Source organism: Equus asinus, chromosome 4 (assembly GCF_041296235.1).
Source record: "Equus asinus isolate D_3611 breed Donkey chromosome 4, EquAss-T2T_v2, whole genome shotgun sequence".
NCBI classification, from domain to species: domain Eukaryota; kingdom Metazoa; phylum Chordata; class Mammalia; order Perissodactyla; family Equidae; genus Equus; species Equus asinus.
The window spans coordinates 31,413,227-31,426,938 of record NC_091793.1 but is presented as its reverse complement, the minus strand read 5'-3'; the positions used below and the strand labels follow the sequence as shown (position 1 = coordinate 31,426,938).

At 36.5% G+C, this 13,712-nt stretch overlaps 1 protein-coding gene across 7 annotated transcripts in view; it reads left to right on the top strand.

Annotated features, from left to right (window-relative positions):
• Positions 1 to 12,582, top strand: part of ATP2B1 (ATPase plasma membrane Ca2+ transporting 1) — a 122,697-nt gene extending 110,115 nt beyond the window's left edge. For 5 of the 7 annotated variants that reach the window (XM_044743933.2, XM_070507038.1, XM_044743929.2 and 2 more), the window contains 3 exons: positions 733 to 915; positions 1,303 to 1,389; positions 9,337 to 12,582. In XM_044743933.2, coding sequence (XP_044599868.1) covers positions 733 to 915; positions 1,303 to 1,389; positions 9,337 to 9,648 — 582 coding nt within the window. In that variant the 3' untranslated portion in view covers positions 9,649 to 12,582. Of the gene's footprint in view, positions 1 to 732; positions 916 to 1,302; positions 1,455 to 9,336 lie in introns of all 7 variants that reach the window. The other 2 variants (XM_070507042.1, XM_070507041.1) reach the window with 2 other exon arrangements.
• Positions 12,583 to 13,712: the final 1,130 nt, after the last annotated feature.

The window sequence follows — 13,712 nt, the reverse complement described above, 5'->3', positions numbered from 1 at the left end:
AGTCTGTTCCACCTCTGTAAAATGAAGTAGTTGGACTAGACGTTCTCTAAGCAGTTCTGGTTCCGACTGTGCTCTTTCCCCTGACAAGCCTGACTTCCTTAAGGAGTGACTGCTCACACTTAGAGGCTGATCCGTATTTATTGGTGCTTTTTGTATCCTTTATGTTTTCTGGGGCATCTCTTCCTGTTGGGTGTCATTATTAATCAGTGTTAATTCAATTTTAAGTAGTTGCATTTTATAAAAAGTGAATACATTTAATAAACAACAAGCTATTTTCAATTTAACCTTGAAGATTTTTTTAATTTTGGTATGTTTTTCTCATTGAACTGTTACAGCACTAATGAAATGTAAGCTTATTTTATCAATAAGATCACCTGCCATTTTTATTTTATTTGAAACAGATACAACTAATATGAGTTTAAGTAAATATATATATCAAAGCATGGTTGTATAATTTACTGTCTTGAATGTCCTCAATAAAATATGAAAAATGTAATCAGGTTATTTCCATTCAGGAGAACTTTTTACCCTTCCAGACTTAAATCTTTTGTGTAGCTCAGAGAAGAATATTTGTGTTCTGAGGAAAAAAGCCTCTGATGGACAGGATCTCATTGCCTCGTTGGTAAAGATAGTTGGCTGTGCTTGCAACTCTTCGTACCCTTCGTGTTAAAGTTGATCTGTTTAATTGTGCCTGATAGCATTTATTTCTAAGTTCTTTCCCCTGTGTTGTAGCTTATTTCAACTATTCCAACTAGCCGTTTAAAATTCCTAAAAGAAGCTGGTCATGGAACACAGAAGGAAGAAATCCCTGAGGAGGAGTTGGCAGAGGACGTGGAAGAGATCGATCACGCTGAAAGGGAGTTGCGGCGTGGCCAGATCTTGTGGTTTAGAGGTCTGAACAGAATCCAGACGCAGGTATGGGCCTGGTGGAGAGGTAGGAGAGGTGCCGGGAGCGGGAGCCGAGGGCTTTTGGACCTGGGGAGGAGGTTTGAATGTGCTCCTGAAATTCCTTTCCAGCCTTCCCAACCCACAAAACTTATTCTTTTGAAAAATAATACTGATGCCTGGAATGAGTGGAAGTTTTAACAGATCATGAAAGAATGTGTCTATATGCCCCTAAGCTCCTTTTTTCCTAGCTTTTTTTCCCCCCCTTCATCTCAAAATGCTACTCTTGCCTGTTTATCTGCTCTGTAAAAAGTGCCTTTTTCTTTACTTTTTATATGTTGATAGATGGAATGGTCCTTTCTCTTGTTCTCTCTCTCTCTTGCTGAGCAAGCTGTCACAATCTCTGATTCCTTGCAGATGGATGTAGTGAATGCTTTCCAGAGTGGAAGTTCCATTCAGGGGGCTCTAAGGCGGCAACCCTCCATCGCCAGCCAGCATCATGATGTAACAAATATTTCTACCCCTACACATGTAGTGTTTTCCTCTTCTACTGCTTCTACTACTGTGGGGTGTGAGTGTGTGTTCCTAAGTGCATGAAATTAACATTTCCTACTTCACACACCTAACGTTTCTCATTTTCTCCTTAATGTTTAAATTCATTGTTCAGGCTTTTCATAAAGCTTTCTTTTCGTAAAGTGGATTGAGACCTCAAAGTGTTGTCGTTGTTGTTGTTTTATTTCTTAGAGGGCTAGATAACAGGCGGAGCAATTGCAACCAAAGATTAGATATGAAGTCTGTGGGCTTGTCTCTGTGCTAACTGGGATGGTTAATAGGGGGAATAAAATTGTAGCTTAGACTTTGTGAAACGACTATAAATTTTTGAGTATATGCCTTTAAACATGTTCCTCCTGCATGGTTCCCAGAAGCATGTGATTTGAAACTGATCTAACAGAACCAAGAAATTGTGTTTTTAAAGCTGCAAAGGAATTTAGCATTTTGACTTTTATCTCATTCAGTTTGGAAAGTCAGTCAGCGCCCCAAAGGGAAGTTCTCAGCGTAGAGCCTGTTGCTCGGCCTTCTTAGCCTGGACTTGGTGGTTTTGCTTTGGATTTCTTTTTTTCTTTTTTTTTTGAGCGGAGGTCCCTGTATAAGCTTTAAAGTTCTGTGGTATCCGTGGGGTGTTTTTGTTTGTTTGTATAATCAACTTAATATAAAATTGCATCTTAGATAAGAAATATTCTGTTGTCTTAAGTTTTCCACAGCAGTAGAGAAAGGGTACTATTGAGTCATTATTGGGCTATCACATGTCATAATTTCCATTAATTGACTAGAATAACAAATTTTCTTTCAGGTTTTTAGTAAATGGCAAACTCCCTAAAAGCCTTATAACCCATATCATCCTTAGTGCGAATTAGGGTCTTGATTTCATGGTGAATTCTCAGTATATTGGAGGCACTAAAGATATAAACCCAGCCACCTCTCACCCCTACTCCCAAAATCAGCTGAAATACCTAAGTTAATCTTTATTTGGGTAGAGATCTGTCTTTTCTGTTTGGTCTTCAGCCAGGTGAGGAAAAGAGAAACCTTGGGAAGCTGGAGAGAGGAGGAATCGAGGGAGAAAGCAGTGCTGTTTGGAGGACGGTCTGCTCAGGGCCTGTTTGCTGTTGCTTAAGTGATTTTCCTATGGTATTTTTGAACGGTGTTTTAAAACAGGCAGAACAGGAACTGGCCCCATTTTACAGGTGTGAAAACTGACTTGGAGTTGAAATGACTCATCCATGGCTAATAAGCAGAGGCAGCACGATGTAGAGAAAGGGCAGACAGTTGCTCTAAGGACAAACTGACCCTGTAATATTAGATAGGATGTTAAGTTTATATACATGGACAGATAGGAATCTTCCTTTTAAAAACTGCCCAGGCACTCCCTGCCTGAATGAGTGGTCAATGTAAGCTGCCTGACTTTGTGCCTGGGACAGCTAACGTCTCCATTGCATCCTTCCCTCTGTCTGTCTGTGGATTTCACATTGTTCCTGGCTCTCAGTGGCTTGTTACGCCTTATCCCTTCTTCTTCTTCTGTTAGGGTTTCTTTAGTTGTGTTCCATAAACACTTAGGGAAGGCCTACCATATGCCAGGCTATGCTAGAACCTCCAGACCACGTAATCTAGTAAGGGAAACAAGTAGTTGGGAATTTCTACACAATAGTGAAAGATAGAATATTATAACAAGGTCCTTAACCCACCCTGAGAAGTCAGGAAAAATCACCTGCAGGAAATGACTCCTGAGCTGACCCTTGATGGAATTCACTAGTTGAGGAAAGTGAGACTTAGTGACATAGTTTGATACTAAATGTAACAAAATATAAGGTGTCCGTGAGGCTAGAATGGAAGGTAAGTGTCTGTTTATATCCTATAAGAAAGATCCAAAAATAAGACTTTATCCTGAAAGACTCTCTCCCCTCAAAATTTTAAATTTGAAGATTTTAAACTGACAGACAATTTGAAAGATTAATACATGAATACCCTTCACCTGCATTTAGCACTCCTTAATATTTTATGACATCTGCTTTATCTATCTATATATTAATATGTACTTTTTTTCTGAGCCATTTGAAACTAAGCGGGGCAGTTATTGTAACATTTCATCTCTAAATGCTTCAGCATGTACCTCCTAAGAAGGAGAAGTCCCCTGTACAATCATACTATATTATCACATCCAAGAAATTTAACATTGATACCATTTTATCCAATATACAGTCCATCTTCAGATTTCTCCAGCTGCCCCCAAAATTTCCTTTATAGCTTTTTTGATCCAGAATCTAAGAAAGGATCCTCAACAGTGTGTGTTATGACCCTTTAGTCTCCTTTAACCTGGAACCATTTTCTCCACCTTTATTTTTCATGACATTGACTTTTTGAAGAATCTGGGCCACTTGTCTTATAAAGTGCCCTAACTTCTGGATTTATCTGATTGATTCCTCATGTGTAGCTTCATGTTAAACTTTTTAGACAGATTTATCTCATGGGTGTGTATTATATCTGTTTTTATTTTAGCAAAATTTTAAATAATGGACTTTTTTCATTTGGAGAGTGTCACATGACCTTAGGTCTGCTATATTTCTCTGTATAATTGTATTCCAGGCTTTATGTTAAACATCCAATCAATCACAAACTGTGTTTTGAGACATAGCCACCCACACCTGCCCAGGCTCTTTTCTGGTACGCAACTGTATATGAAAACTGAGAGTTGCTGGGCCCATGAGGCCAGGGGAATGGAGGTGTATTTCAGAGAGCAGCTAGGGAAGGTTTGCAGCTGTTACTTCATCAGGGTTTGAGGTGTTTACTTCTTTATTCTATATTCTCTGTTCTGGAAGCATAAGGAGATATCGAGGGCTCATGGCACATCTTCTCCATGAGATTATCATTATACACTAATAGTTGCCATAATTATATTGCCGTTACCTTGAATTTCTTTCAGCCTTGCTGGTGAAACATTGTCTTAGGTGGTGCAGAACATCAGCCAGTATATAGAATTAATTAGTAGTGTTAATATGTTTCATGAAAGTTTTCATTTCCTCTGCGTTCCTGCCCTAATATAGAAGAGTCTTAGAAATATCTGTGGAGGTCAGACTTCTGTGACTCTTATTCGGAGTCTTTGCTTTGCTAAATGGAAGAAATAGTAATCCATTTCGACTTCGTCTTATACTAAGCTTGAAATGTCTCTGGAGAGATCATCCTTTTTCCCTCATTTATCAGTCAGATCTTTACTCTTAAAGATTTCTAGACAAAGGATTCTATACTTTTTCTTTATTTATAAAGCATATCATTCTACTATCTGTCTTCCCTGTTCATATGTTCTTGTGCTCAAGCAATAGTTAAGCCTTCCTGGAAAGGAGAAATTGAGAGAAAATTTGGTCTTCTAGATGAAGGGTTGGCAGACTATAGCCTATGGGCCAAATCTGCCTGGTTGCTTGTTTTTGAAAATAAATTTTTATTGGAACACAGCCACGCTTATTGATTTCAGTATTGTCTCTGGTAGTTTTTCCACTACACGGGCAGGGTTGAGTAGTTGCATCAGAGACCGTATGGCTCACAAAACCTTTACTCTTGTCCTTTACAGAAAGTGTTTGCCAACCCCTATTCCAAATAATTAAAACATTATACGTTACGCAGGTGGGTCTTACTTTGAGAAAATTCAGTATGCAAATACCCAACTTTGGAAAACAACCTAGAATTTTCTTTCTTGTTACAAAATATTTTTTGCTTTATCATTGCAATTCCTTAAGTTAGTGCACATAGTAAAAGTAACGATGAATAGAAATTTTAGAAATAGGCAAACTGTTGTTGAAGATAAGGTATATCAGCTAGTGATTAAAAAGTCTCATTTTAGAGCTGTCCTTGCATCCCACGTTCTCGGCAATAATATTGTCATTCTCTTCTGCTATCAAAAGTTAGGTTTGTATTTAGGAAAATGGGTGCTTTAGCAGGATGCATGATCTTGTTTTGATTTGTTACTGAAATTTAATGTATTATTTATCTTGATAATCATTTTCATTTTCTTAAAATTACTTTATGATTATGATCATCACTTTTATTTTTTTGTTTATCATATATCCTTCATGCAGTGTTTTCCTCTGTTGAATAATTTCCTCTTTAACAATTTTTCTGGACATAGGGATTATTGAATTTTTCTTAATTTTAGGAATTACTATGTTGTGCATAGTAGGTCTCAATAAATATTAAAGGAATTGTTAAAAGACTGGATAAAATAAGGCTTGATTGTGAGGAATGGGTAGTTAGGCTCACTTCTTAAGTCTCTGTTTAAACTGAATTCTTTGTGGTATTAAAATAGTTTCCTACCTAAGTATTGTGTACACAGTTAGGCTTTTTAATTACTCAGAATTGTTACGGTCCTGTGAGAATTTTACATATAAAGGTAAGATATCAGAGCAAGTGTAGGTCAGCTCGATGTCATGCCTTAGATCGAGAGTGCTTTCTTATTTATGTTCTTTGTGAGTAGAAAGTACAACAAATCTGGTTCAGTGATCCGTGGTTAAAATAAACTTTATTGTATGTATCTAATATGAGAACTGTTCTTTGAAAATTGTGTTGCTTTGAAGCATTTCTGAGCTGTCCTTTTCCTGTGCGCATACTAACCCAGCCATCCTGTGGCTGAGTAGTGGAGTCAGCGGAAGGCAGCTTAACCTTAATCTTAGGAAGTATTGTATTCTGGTGACGTGAGCTATAAAGTTAATGTCCACGTATTCTCTTCTTTCATTGACTTCCAAAGAACCGGGAATTGGCACTCCCAAAATCTTGGTTCTAAGACACTTTGGCACTGATTAGGAGTGACTTGATAAGTCAGCCACCATTCCTCTCAGTTGCTCAGTTTCATCATTTGCAAAATGGTTAGAATAAAGTAGCTCCAATATCCTTGCAAGCTCTGATGTTCTCAGATAACTTAAGAAGTTCTTTCAGAAAGAACAAAAATCTTAACCAAAATTGAAAAGTTTTTGTGAAAAGGAATCTAATTTCACCTGCTGCAGATGTGTGTGTGTGTGATTGGGTATGCACACACGCTTCACCTGCTTACTCTGTACCCTCTGCCCTCCTTGGAGCTTGCTGACTCCCACATCTCTGACTTCAGCGCACGCCTTTCTCCTGAGCTCGGGATGTCTTCACTTGGATGTTCTGCAGCTCCTCAGATTTAGCATCTTCCAAAAATGGATTTATTTCCCCCTTGATTCTTCGCTATCTCCCTCTGTCCAGACTGCTCAAGACAAAACAAGGCAGAAATGCCAGCAACCAAGTCAGATAAGCAACAACTGCAGGGTCATCTTGACCAGTTCACCCCACCCGTCAGGGTTGCTGGCTGACCCTGCAGTTTGTATTCTCCTCTGGGCCTACTGGCCACTGACACCAACAGATTTTTTTTTTAGAGTTTATCTTTTTGCTTCTTTTGACTGTATAGTTTATCATTAGGACACTGGGGATACCTACTAAATGTCCACATACATAAAGTGTGAATTGTGAGGTTTCACAAGAAAAAACAACTAAATGAATGATTATAATGGTATATTTAGCAGGCATTGTTTACACACCACATGTAAAACATTTTACGTCTTAGTAAAGGTAGAACAAGAGTAAGAAAAGAAATTGAAAATGTATTTGCTGCTAATGGTGTCAAATGAAGGCACTAAAGTACAAACACGTGAGTAGAATAGAATTATGCAGTAGCATACGATAAAGCAGCACAACACAGAGAGTGGAAGCTTGCTGCTCAAAGGGTGGATTATGGTCCAGTAGCTTCCGCATCACCTGGGAGCTTGTTAGAAGTGCAGGATCCCAGACCCCTACTGAATCAGAATCTGCATTTTAACAAGATCCCCAGCTGTTTCGTGTGCACATTAAAGTTTGAGAAGCCCTGACATTGACACTTGTGAGCTAACCATGTTCTAAGCCTGTGCTTGTACTAATTCAATCTCCCATAATAATCCCCTAAGTAGGCATCATTGTTATTTCCCATTTTATAGTTGAGGAAATCTGTTTGTCTGGGTTCCTCATCTATTCAGTGGCAGAGCTGGAATTCACACCCAGACATTTTACCTCTGTCTTCCTTGCTCAGCTGTGCTGTACACTCTCTCTCTCTATAAAGGGCTAAGTGAACAAGGAGGAAAGCTGCCCACAGACAGGGCTTGGTAAATCAGGGAAGACCACTTTGGGGAGAGATGAGGTTTTAATCAGAACTAGACAGATGTTGTTACAAATGGCAGGATTCCCTTCTTTTTAAGGCTGAATAGTATCCCATTGTATGTATATATCACATTTTCTTTATCCATTTGTCCATTGATGGACACTTAGGTTGTTTCCATATCTTAGCTATTGTGAATAATAGGAGTGCAGGTATCTTTTCAAGATCCTGATTTCAAGTCCTTTGGATAAATTCCCAGAAGTGGGAGTCTGAAATAGTTAAATTTATGGAAGCAAAGAGTAGAATGGTGGTTACCAGGGGCAGGGGATAGGGGAATGGGGAGATGTTAGTCAAGGGTTACGGAGTTTCAGTTATACAAGATAAGTTCTGGAGATCTAATGCACATCCTGGCAGCTAGAGGTAGCAATACTGTCCTGTATACCTGAAATTTGCTAATTGGGTAGAATCCTAACTGTGGTGATGGCCATGTTAATTAGCTTGATTGTAGTGATTATTTCATACTGTACGTGTATATCAAATCATCAACTTGTACACTTTAAATATATACGGTTAAAAAAGAAGGCATAAGCTGTTACATTTTTTAACAATACATTCAAATATCCTTTTGAAAAAAATGTATAAATGTTTTATGAAGTGATTTTGGTGACTACATCTTTTTTTTTGGAATGTCAATGTCAGTTACTTCTCTTAATGTTATGAGTAAACGATGTCTCATTACAAAACAGGACTCATTAGAACCAAAACAAAAGCAAACACTGTATCTGAATTGATATGTTACAGCAGATGCTCAACTATTTGGATTTTGTCCCCCTTTTTTTGGAAAGTCTGTATGACACTGGGTTAATGAGACCTAACGTCGGGGTGTGTATTTGTGTTAATTGCCCCTTAACCTCTTTTCCTCCATATGGCTGACTTCTGAGAAGGAAGGGGAATCATTGGGCTGTATGTTTAGGGGCAAAAATACTGGAAAACTTTGTGTCTTCTCCTTGGGAAATTTTTCACAGAAGAATCTCAGAGGCATATTTTTGTTTTTCTTTTAAATCTTTTCTTTCCAGTGAACTGTAGTATATAAATTGATTTAAGTTTTAATCTGTTATAGAGAAAAACACTAACACTTTATAGACAAATGGCATATACTCAAATATTTATAGCTGTTTAATGGCATTTTATAGATATTTATTTGGGTTTTGTCTTTATTTTTATTTTTTAATTAAGGGAGTAGTGGGGTAGATGTGAGTTCATTGTGGCATTCAGCTTCTATTTGCTTGGCTTTTTCATAGTCGGTGACACCCTAATTCCTAGCATGATAAACAGTAACCCTCTGTGCTTGACTTTGTTTAACTTACTTGAATTGTTTTCAAAAACTACATTTTTTTAATTTAAAAAAATCAGCTACAGCTTGTGTATGGTTAAGTTTTTGTTTTGTTTGTTTTTTGTTTGATTTTATTAGTGGAAAAAATCCTATAAAATGGCTATTAAATTTTGAGCCAGTGAAAATGAGATTTTCTTAATATTACTTTGAATTCTCTACCTCTTAATTCTTAGAGTATGTGGTTTTGTTGTTCTGTAGTGTCCTACTAAAATATTCATTTTTTTTACAGTGTATTGCAAGTTCCACTGCATTACATGCAAATATGATTCACTCATACCTAGCTGTTTGTGGATTCAGACTCATAAATGCACCATTTTTAAGTTAACCCAGTAGTGTACTGACATCCTTCTGTGTTTTCTGATATTTACAGATTCGAGTGGTGAATGCATTTCGTAGTTCTTTATATGAAGGGTTAGAAAAACCGGAATCAAGAAGTTCGATTCACAACTTTATGACACATCCTGAGTTTAGGATAGAAGATTCAGAGCCTCACATCCCCCTTATCGATGACACTGATGCTGAAGATGATGCTCCTACAAAACGTAACTCCAGTCCTCCACCCTCCCCCAACAAAAATAACAATGCTGTTGACAGCGGGATTCACCTTACCATAGAAATGAACAAGTCTGCTACCTCTTCATCCCCAGGAAGCCCACTACATAGTTTGGAAACATCACTCTGATTGTAAGCTGAATGTTAACACACTAGCTGCATTGTAAAGAAACAAATTGAAACTGGGTCTTTTCACACATTGTGACGGACAAGATCGTATTCTTGTCTTTGGACTTCAACAGAAGACACACTTGTACGAATGTAGATTTATTTTTTTAAAAAAAAGCAAAGCTTTCTGCCAGACTGAGGGTGCTTTTTGGGGGGTGGGAGAAATGAACTGACAGATAAACAGTAACTCAGCGTAAGTTGACCTGTGGATCATCAGTGGTACCTAGGAATGGTCCTGAACAGTGTAATGTAGACCTTTAGTTTATCTCCATCCTTGATGGGAGAGAGTTAGGAGGAAAGCCGGGCAAGCAGGCAAAGAGCCCTGGATCATTGAATCGATACTTTAATTTCTGCTGTTGGCTGTTAATAATTTGGATTATTTATGTTTATAAATGATACAGATCTGTTTACAAGGTTTGTAGATACTTTTTTTGTTCCTGTTCATAGATGGGAAGCTTCCTTATAACTGATGCAGAGAAAAATTAGTCCTTCAAATACTGCTGTATTTTCAGGAAAAAAAAGGGGGGGGGTGTTTCTATTGAAACTGTACTAAATTTTTGCCTACAATTTACCTTGTTAAATATTGTAGATAAATTGCTAATACTAATAGCCAAATAGATAACACTAATGCTTTGTTTAAAAAAACAAAAAAAAGAAAACAAAACAAAAAAACATGAGCAGTGGTGTTCTAATGAAGTTATGGCATCTGTCCTAATTAGTTTCTTAAATACATTTACTACTTAATGGTTTTGAAAGAACTGTTTAATTTTTAAAATTTTTGAAAACTTGCTAATAACCTTTGTTCAGAATTTAGTAGATTGTTTAATGTGGGACATCAACTACATAATGAAAGATGCTTGAAATGCTTTTGTTATTTCAGGCAAATCAAATTAAATCAAACTATCAAACTACAAGAGAACCTTAGTCCTTTTTGTTTTTGTCTAAACATGTTAGTTCAGTGATGTCTTGGTGAACTGTGAGTGAACTGTATTGATTTTTCTAATAAATCCTTAGGAACCTTCATACAGCATGAGGGCTGTTGGCATTTTGAAAAAGGTTAATAAGTAGAAGCATTCATGTTTTCCTTTTGTTTTTGAAACTTGTTTGTAAACATAAATAAATATGCCCTTTTATTGAATAAATACATGGCACTGTTTTTTTAAAAAGAAATTTCAGCTTCCTTCCTCAATTCTGCATATATGGTACATCAGTCTGTTCCCTTTAACCGTAATTGGAATAAATTTCAAGATGGTAACAGCCCCATGAAGTGCCGCTGTAATTCCTTGGTGGTAATCTAATAGAACCATACCAAGAAAATCACCATCTGACATATTCTGCAGAGAATTTAGTTTGCCTAAAATAGTCTCAGTTTAAAAAACAAAAATGACCACCATTGTCTTTGATACATTTATTTTACTTCTTAAGTGGCCAAATAACACATTAGGTAAAATGAGATTATATGAAAAGGTGGAAAAGTTCCTAAAAAAAATATTTAGATATATTAACGGTATGCTCGAATGCCCATCTCTAAGCCAATTGGATTCTTTAAGTCTTTGTTTCTTCCTTTTGTCTATCTCCTCCCCTTTTTTGCCTCTGTCTTTACCTTTTAGGAACTGGCATTGTGTTAGGGCCCAGATTTCACCAGATACACAATCCTCAGGCTGACATAAAGTTTACGAGGACTACTCTGACATCTGAGAGTGCTGACCCAGCAGGAAACATTTAGTTGATGGTGCTTGATATTTTTGGTGGGTGGGGGAAAACCTTTTTCTCTCCATCAGTCCTTTGCAGTAATCCTCTGCAAGTCTTAGAAATACATTGGCTCTGTCAGCATTTGTAGTTGTACATTTATTCATCAGGTATTTATAGCAAATCATACTGTAAAAAGAGGTAGCATGATATGCTGGAAGGCGTACAAGGCTAGGAGTCAAGACCTGGTTTCTAGTCTTGGTTTTGCCATTAACGTGCTGCATGACCTTGGGAAAATCATTTACCCTAAACAAGGGTGGTGGACTAGACTATCTCGAAGAACCCTTTCAACTCTAAAATTGACCCTATCAACTGGAGAGCCTGCAAGGCATAGGGAATAGAGAAAAGGGAAATGTTTTCAGTTTTCTTTTTTATTTTGGTTATGCTTAAATATGAATGTAATTACCAAAAGATTTAGAAGTGCATGTGCTTTGGAGGATTTGTATTGAGCTTTTACAGTATTCATTTTTCAACTCAAGGCAATGGCTTTTTACACCAACTCTAATCCATAAACGGGTCTTAAGACATCCATGAAGTAGTAGCAAGACATGCTTAGTGTGTATATCTCTCTTTGAGGCACTGTAATTTCTACCAGAAATTTCCAGAGCATTATGTAAGTAGAAAAAAATGCAAGCAAGCTGTTAAAGATCTTGGATCCCATATATAATATGTATAGCAGAAATCAGCATCTGTAATTCAATCACTTTTTCTCTTTTATCCTCTAACCAAAAAATTGTTTAATTTTGCATCCCAAATGTTTTTAATCTTTGTATATTTTTTAAAAATCTTTTTCTCCTCATCATTGCCTTTTTTGTGGTTGTAAATAGACTTACTTGCACTTTGAAGATGAGTTACTCCTTGTCATCTTACAAATATGTGATATGGTAATTTTCATAACAGATGTCAGTTTTGAACCAAGAAATGGTGATTTGTTTATAAGAAAAAAAAACTGGCTTCATTTCTGTGAAATTGCTCTTTGAAAATTTCTTTTTACACGTGTAAGCCAACTGAGATACCGTGATGGTGTTGATTTCTTTCAATGATGCTTACCATCTATTTTAGCCACTGAGCCTTTTATTATTTGTCTATTTGTAAAGTTTATTTGTCTTAACTCATTTAATAAATATACTGTTTATCTGTTTCTGAATGGGGACTGAACTTTTTGAATATTTAAGTTGATCTGAACATCATCTTTTGGAATTACCTTTTTCTGCTTGAAATTTTAAAAATCTGATTCATGAAAATTCTGTAATAGACTTGAAATGTTATGGTTGTGTTACAGTGAATCAGTGTTCAAATGTGCAGGATCTTGCCCCTAGAATGAAAGTGGGTATATTTTCCTTACTCCTACCCACTAACTTCAGTCCTTGCAGCACAATAGATCATTTCCGCAGTCCATGAAAGTGTCATGCTTTGGTTTTGGAAGAGATTAGTTTTTCACATTAACTGTAAGAGCTTATTCTTTTGTTAAATAATCCAAACTTGTCCGTGGCAATTATCTGAACTCTATGGTAACAAAATCAAGTTGCCTTTAGTTGGTTTTTGTAATAAATTATTAACAGAAATTAGCAGCTTTGTTGAGATACTGAGTGAACTTTAAATGATTATGAATACCATATTTTTCCATTAGTAAAAATAATTAGTAAATTATGGGGTATATGTAAGTACCTTATTTATGACATGAGACACATTTTCCATTTTGTCAAATTAGTTTTTATATGTGTATTATGTATTAGGATTGAATTTGGAATTAAGTTCCCTTTGTAAAATTAAGAGAATAAGAAGGGGAGTTTCCAGAAGTCTTTGCTGGTTGACATTTTGCCTTCCCCATGTCTTAAGAGAATTCCTGTCATATTATCACTGCCTTCTTTTTTTTCACCATTGCTGCCCTAAGACTGGTGCCCAAACCCCGTATCAACCTTTATCTTTTAAAATTACAGTGTTAAACTCATTCGTAGACAAAAAATAAGGTACTTGTATTAGCATAATTATACCGCCTAACTAAAAATAATCTTTGAAAGATCGTTGAAAAATAACCTTCTTTTAGGATAAGTGTTATAAGAAGACCAAGAATGTTGCATGCAGTAAGGCAAGTTGTGGTTGTGTTCCTGTTCTCTCATCAATACATGTCAAAAAGGAAATGATCTTTATCCTTACAATGTAATTTCCTTTTCGACAGATTGTTAATTTTGTCCCTTAAACTCTCAACTCAGAGTTTTACTTTGATGCTTTTTGTCTTAAGAACTCTTTAACATTTTCCCTGTTTATTAGAAAAAC